Source organism: Pediculus humanus, genomic scaffold (genome assembly GCF_000006295.1).
Source record: "Pediculus humanus corporis 1103172107751 genomic scaffold, whole genome shotgun sequence".
NCBI lineage: Eukaryota > Metazoa > Arthropoda > Insecta > Psocodea > Pediculidae > Pediculus > Pediculus humanus.
Genome location: NW_002987351.1, coordinates 76,522 through 84,138, shown reverse-complemented (window position 1 = coordinate 84,138; position 7,617 = coordinate 76,522). Strand labels below are relative to the sequence as shown.

The 7,617-nt window shown below is 26.4% G+C and overlaps 2 protein-coding genes across 2 annotated transcripts; both read right to left on the bottom strand.

Annotated features, from left to right (window-relative positions):
- Positions 1-729: 729 nt before the first annotated feature.
- Positions 730-4,459, bottom strand: Phum_PHUM343650 (uncharacterized protein; the record flags this gene model as incomplete). Its single annotated transcript, XM_002427714.1, has 6 exons — positions 730-1,151; positions 1,369-1,607; positions 1,695-1,909; positions 2,003-2,361; positions 2,459-2,600; positions 3,929-4,459. The coding sequence occupies 6 exons, from the start codon at positions 4,457-4,459 to the stop codon at positions 730-732; spliced, it is 1,908 nt and encodes a 635-aa protein (XP_002427759.1).
- Positions 4,460-5,931: 1,472 nt separating this feature from the next.
- Positions 5,932-7,196, bottom strand: Phum_PHUM343640 (uncharacterized protein; the record flags this gene model as incomplete). The annotated part of the gene is made up of 4 exons (XM_002427713.1): positions 5,932-5,958; positions 6,235-6,561; positions 6,644-6,781; positions 6,933-7,196. 4 exons carry the CDS (start codon positions 7,194-7,196, stop codon positions 5,932-5,934), a joined length of 756 nt encoding a protein of 251 aa, XP_002427758.1.
- Between the last annotated feature and the right edge of the window lie 421 nt (positions 7,197-7,617).

Here is a 7,617-nt window from a genome sequence, read left to right as displayed (position 1 = left end):
AAAATTTTTTTTTTTTTTATCAAATAAAATTAATTTAATAATATGACGTAATCAATTTAAAATTAATTCAATTTAAATTATTAAAAAAAAAATTAAAATGACGTCATTTAAAACTTTAACACATACATGTTGATAAAAAATTATTGTTTTTTTTTTTTTTTTTAAATTTTTGTTCGATAATAAATATTTTACAAAAATTATTTATAAAAAAAAAAAATAAATAATTATTTTTAATAAATACAAATAATAATAATAAAAAAAAAATTTTTTTTTCTATTTAACGCGATTGACTTTATTTAAATTTTTGAATTTTTATTTATTTTTTTAAATATTTAAATCTCTACGCATAAAAACTAAAATAATTACAAAAATTATCAAAAATTTTGTATTTTTTTTTAATATATATATATATATATATATATATATATATATATATATATATATATATATATATATATATATAATAAATCAAAGTCGAATAATCTACGTGACGAAATTTAAAAAAAAAAAAAAAATACACGTACTAGAGCCTAAGGTGACGCGAACGATAATATGACAAATTATATATATAAAACATTTTTTATACATTTTATTTTAGTTTTTTTTTTTTTTTTTTTTTTTGGTAAAATTTAATTTATTTAAATAAAATACATAAAAAGTATTATTATTATTATTAAAAAAAAAAAAAGTCAAATGTGATTGCTTTAGTATTTTAATTTTTTTTTTTAATTAATTGACGGCTATGTGTGGAGTAAAATCGTAGGTTACTAATTTAGGTGCTATAAAACCTCCAGAATTTTTCCTTCCCCTGTGTATCAAACCCAATCCAGACAATGGAAAACCGTGTGAAGTCAACGCTTGTGAATCTATATAGGGTATCGTATTTTGACCGGCATCCGTATTAAAATCCGAATTTTTAAATTGTAAATATTGATCGTGTTTCGAATCCAACGTGTGAGGACCTTTTCTTATTGGTATATCCGGATTATTTAATCGTATTTCCGTTCTCGGATTTTTTAAATTTCCATCCGTGTTATCGTTTGCCAGCCAATAACTTTTATCCGTGCTTGATACTTGACCGGTTGTAAAATTAAACGGCGTAACTCTGATTTCTAAATTTAAATGTGAACCCAATTTCCGAAATCTTACGCCTGTGAAATAAAAAATTAAAGAAAAAAAAATTTAAGTTATTTATTTATTTAAATTCAAATATTGAATTTCGTGTCATCGATTCGTATATTCGTAATTTTTTTTCTCTCTCTTTTTTTCCCCAATACAGTCAGATAATAAATATTTAATTTTGTCACGTGACAATAACGTCAATGCATATTTAAAAAAGTTAGTTATCTTAAAAGAAAAGTTATTCACCCGTAACGGCATGTTCAGAAGGTCCAAATACGTCGTCCATGTCGATCGTTCTTTCAGCCCAAGTCATTGTGTGATAATCGACATTGTTTTCAACATTTAAATCATCAATAGTGTAATTATCAACAGGTTTCCAAGACAGTGTGCCATTGTTGATTATACCTCTGGGATTTAGAGATCCCTGTTGTATTTGAATGTGAATAATACGATTGTGTTTCACCAATCTGATTCCGGTTACGACTCTGAAAGCAAACATTCATGTTTCATTTATGCCTACGTACATACATCTTTTTAAATAAAAGAAAAAAAAAAAGGGATTTTTGACTTACTTATTCTTTTCAACATCTGAAGTAACGTCTCTTAAATTAAAATATCTATCACTATCTTCGGGATCATCGCACAAACACAAACAATAAGAACAATGCCAAAATAAATATCTCCACCATGAATCAACTTTAAATAGATTTCTATTTTCGCAAACACCCGGATTCCCTAAATTATTACCATTTTCGTATTCTATCCAATCGTAACGCCTTTCAGAATTCTGTAATGATAATAATAATAATAATAATAATAAAGGAAACGAGGAAAATTTATTTTCAATCGTAGCAAAATAAAATTAATTTTTTATTCTTACCGATGAACGGCAAATCGTCATATCCGAATCGACAAATTTACAATTTAATACTTTTCCACGGCAGGGAGGTTGATGAGAGCAAAATTGATTATGATAACAACCGTTATACTCGGTATATTCGTAATAACCGCAATTTTCGCTGCAGGAACCGCCACCGTTTAAATTGACTTCGTTTTCTATGTAACCCTGGAGCAATTTGGTCAATTTAACATACGTGACTCCTTCGACGTGTTGCTTCGGATCGCATTTGTACAAAGACCTGTCAGCGTTCATCAAAACATCTCTTATGACATCATTTTTCTGCTTGTACCTTTCTTCGTATTTTGACAGGGCTAATTGAGCTTCAAGTGTAAAATTACCTAAGAAAAAAAAAACAATAGACGAAACGATTATTAAAATAAAACGAAAGATGGAGGAAATACATTAAAAAAAAAAAGAACAAAATCCACCACTTACCTTTTTCATACAATTTCAATAACAAATAAGAAAATTGTAAAACGATGTTGGCTTTTAATTCTGCCAATGATATCGTATTATAAAGATTGTATAAAACTTGATGAGGAGATTGTTTCAAATCACAAATATTGAATTCAGTTTCCTACAAAAAAAAAAAAAAAACAAAAAAAATCAATTCATCCTAATTACTACTACAACAGTTTTCCCTCCCCCTCTCTTGTAATTATTATCAAAGTTCACAATCCACATTTAAATTAATCAATACAACAAAAAAAATCTATTATTATTATTATTATTATTATTTTCATGGAGATTATTTTGGGGGAATCATTTTTTATTTCCCTGAAATTTTCATTAACGTATTTAAGATTGGAAAATTTTTATCATCCTCACAAAAAAATTAATTACCGTCTTTTATCTTGCTTGTAAATAATAATAATAATAATAATAATAATAATCACATCGTTAATAAATCAATTTGAATTATTATTCATTAACAAACAAATAAAAAATGAATTTGTGATTATTTTTTTAAAACATTAATTAACAAATTTGATTTAAAATAGGATCATCGTGAAAAGTCTAAAGGTACGTTGTGTTGTGCAAAATTTTCTTAGCTTCAAACAACATTGAAAAACAATAATAATAATAATAATAATAATAATAATAATAATAATAATAATAATAATTTGGGTAAGTAATAAATCTTTCTTTTTTTTTTTAGGAAATAATTTTTCTAAAAGATAAAATAAAAAAAAACGTTCAACCGTTAAAATAAGCTTAAACAAGATTGGCTTATTTTACAATTTTTCATTTTTTAGAAAAAAAAAAAAAAATGAAAAGAAAAACAGATGTATTAATATCTTATCTCTTTCTGGTTACTCAAAATAGGCTTTACCCGTTATTATCTCTCTCTCTCTCTCTCTCTCTCTCTCTCTCTCTCTCTCTCTCTCTCTCTCTTTTTTTTTTTTTGATTTCTGAAAAATAAATCCGGAATTCGAACTCCTACATATTAAAAAAAAAACAAGTTTCCAATAATTAAATAAAAAGATTTTTTTCCTTTACAAAGAATCCCAAATTTACGATATTATTATTATTATTTTTTATACTGAGTTATAATGAGAAGTCGTCGTATATTTATTTTAATTATCATTATAAGTAAAAAACTAAAAACGAACTCAAAGTTTTAATCATTATTAAAATTATTCTACGATAAAATCATTCGTTAAAAACTTGATGAAAATTTTATAATAAATTTCAAATTAAAATTTTGTTTCTTTTCAAAAATTCAACAACACACACACATTTTGAATAACGTTCCAGAACTCAAAAAAAAAAAAACGTTAAACAAAACGCGAATAGGAAATTTATACAAGAAGGCGGTGGTGGTGAGTTTCGTTCGTTCGTTCGTTCGTTCGATTACGAAAACGAATAACAAAAAAAAAAAAAAAAATTTGTTTTTTCTTTTACCTTGTAAACTTTATAAAAAATGTTTTCCGATTCGATTTTCGAAGCCGAATAATAATTTAATTTTTCTAAACTTTTAATAACTCCAAAATCAGATTTTTGTAAATATGTACGAGCTAAATCTGACCAAGCCAAGGGTGGTTTACGAAAATCATCCCTCGTCGAATGATCCCTTTGAAATCTGACAAACGTTTCATAATAAGTATTTATATTTATTATTTCTCCTTCCACTGTCGCATACGTCCAATCTGACGTGACTAGATAATTGTTTGAAGGAATTATGGATTTTTCTCCTTCGGTGATTTTCACATGAAGCTTTTTAAAAACACTCAACAAATCCATGTCGGAGAGTTTATGTTGTCCACCCCCGCCACCGCCGCCGCCGCCGACATCTTTCCAAAGGTTATTAAAAGCGTTTAAACATTCCGTCCTTAATACGTTTAACACTGATAGGGAAGGTTGTCTCGTATTCGTTTTACCCAAAGCTAACGACGACACGAAAAAGGCCGACAAAATAATAAATGATCCTTTCATTTTTTTTTTTTTTTTCCCTCGTTTTACCTGATCTTTGGTAACTTTTTAATTAAATTAAAATCACTATGTTTATGTAATAATTCCTTTTACCTAATTATAATTAAATATTTTAATTATTCGTAGTTGCGTTATACACAAAAAAAAACAAACACAACCGACGGAAATTAACACGTAATAAAATTATTTCGATTTTAATTTACAATTAAATACACCTTTTTTTCCTTTTTCGACCTTTTTAATTTATTTTATTATTATTATTATTATATTTTGAATTTACTGCGCATATAATTTAAATTTTTTTTAAGTACGAACAATAATAAACGTAAATCACAATAAATCTTTTGTAAATTTCACTTATACTAATTAATTAATTGACTCACAAAAAAAAAAAAATTTATTTATTCTTTTCTAGGTCACACATCGTCGCCATTATTATCGACTCTATGAGAATAAAAAAAAAATCAATTTTTTAATATATAATAAAAAAAATTTTTTTTTTTTTTTCCAAAGTTGGCAACGCGTACGCGGCGTAAGTAAATAATAAAAAAAAAAAAATCACGAATGTATAATTAAAAAAAGACACAAAATGACTCTATCACTTGACCAACGTAACTAATAACGACCAACTACCATCGTATATCCGACGACTACAAAACTATTCATTTTAAAGTAAGACAAAAAAAAAATAACACGGATCGCAAGTTGATTACATTTTGCATAAGGTAATTATAAGAGTTACAGTTGATTATTATCAAATATGAATAATGCCAATGATGAAAATGATTGGATGGTAATGTGACCGTATGTGTGTGTGAGAGAGAGAGAGCGAGAGAGAAGAGTGAATACGGTGAGAGGGAAAGAGAAAGAGGAAATTCAACTAACCGAAAACATTGTTGTAGATAGCCAGTGAAGGTGACTATAATTTCGTTTTGTTTTTTTTTTTTGTTATATACTGATTCATTTTTCGACAAACAAACAAAAAAAACATTACGATAATGTCAAAATTGAAAAAAAAAAAAAAAAAAAAAAGAGTGGAAACCATTTAAAAATTTTTGAAACAAACAAAAACAACAACAACAACGACAACAAAGCAATCTAATAATAATAATAATAATTTAAAAGATAAAAATAAAATTAGAAGGAAATGAATGTAGGGTGGTGATTAACGTAGTTAATTTAAAAAAAAAAAAAATTTCCCACCAAAAATATTCCGAGAAAATATTTTTCTACTTGGAAATTTTTTAGTTTCTAATTTTTTTTTTTTTTTCGTAAAAACCAACAAGGTACGAAACCAACAACCCCAAAAAAAAAAAAAAAAAAAAATTTAAATTGTTTCGTGACGTAGTAAAACTGATACCCCCCCCCATACACCCTTAACTGTCATCTTATCAAAGTTTATCATAAATTTACGAGTAAAACAAAACCAATTTTTTTTTTTTTTTTGTATATGACTGATTGTGTTTGTGTGTTTCCTACGCGAATTTATTCACTTCGATAAACTAAACATAAAAATAACTAAAAATCAGGTAGTAATAAACCTAAAATCACGTCATTTCCGGTTAATCGAATCCTAGTAACGCGTTTAAAAATAAATAAATTTTTTTTTTTTTTTTTAAATATTCAAAACGGGATAAAGATTCGGGAGTTTTTACTTTTCTTTTTGTGTGAGATTTTACGACCCCCTTAAAGCAGGGCTTTAAACAAAATCGAGTGATGATAATAGTTTGTGTGTGCGTGTGTGCGCGTGTGCCCGGTAAAACAGGAATTAAACATACCTTGGAAAGATCGTTAATCTGATGAAATAATCCATGTCTCGTAGGAGGATTTGGTAAAATTAAATGTTCCAATCGTGATAATAAAATTTGAATGGAATTCTCGTGAAATCCTGTTGTCACGTGAGCAAAACTTATAAGCGTGTGTCTTTCAATTATCCATTCATCTTCGAGATTATTCATTTCCGACTCATTTGTGAAAGAAACGTTTATAAATTTCGGTTCGATCGATTCCTCATCGATATATATCGATTTGTTTCGATTGATACCCGAGGAATTTTTCAAACCGTACGAAAGGTATTCTCGTAATTTATCACTCGAAAAATTTATCTGAAAATAATCGTACCCGCATATTTATTTATAATTCGATGAGTCCTTTTATATTAATTTTTAAAAAAATATTTATACTCACGTGATTGAGAATTTTCGAAAGTTCATTTAACTGAATTTCTAACTTGACGATTTTGGGAAAAGTTTTAAAAATGGCGGAAATTGTTTTTTGTTCTACGACTTGAATGGTTTCTTCGAGTGCTGAAATTTTCGAATCGATCTTTCAAGAATAAAATTTTGTATTAATGGTAAGATAAACATTTTTTTTTTTTGGTTTTGGTTTTGGTTTGGGGGGGGGTTTATCATTATTAAAAAAAAGGGGGAAAAAGTTTTTTTGCGAGAGATAAATTTTAAATTGAAAAATAACTTACGTTTACTAATTTTTGAATGATTTCGTTGTGAGCTTGTCTCCTTTGATTCAATTCCAAACCCAAATTAAATTTATCCGATACAAAATTCCATATATCCGTTAAATCTGCAAATATGGCTCCTCTCAAACCTATATTTTTTAATATTCCTCGGAATCTTAATGAACTCGATAATATTGTTGTCGGTTTGAAAAATATTTGAGAATAAGTAGGACGACATTGCAATATGCACAATAGTAAAATTAATGTTAAATTTATGCTCTTCATTTTCAAAAAAAACAAAAACAAAACAATTTCTTATTCTAATTTTGAGATCGAATAATAATTTTTCAATTTTCACTTTATTCTTTCATTCGAGAATGATATGTGATTAAAAAACGTTTGATTTTCCTAAAAAAAAAAAAAAAATTATTATTATTAATTTTTTTATTAAATAATTTAGTCTGAAAAGAAGAAAAACAATTCATAAAGCATTAAAGTTGTTGTGGTTGTTGTTGTTGTTGTTGTTTTTGCATTTTCCAATAATAAAAAATCGAATGAGTAATTTTTAGTTTTTCAAGAACATAAGTTGAAATTATTATGAGTCATAAATGAGAGAGAAAGAGAGAGAGAAAAACTGGAAAATGGTGATAATAACATGATTTCGTTTCAAAATGATTCTTTAACATTATAAGAGTCAAACCAAAAA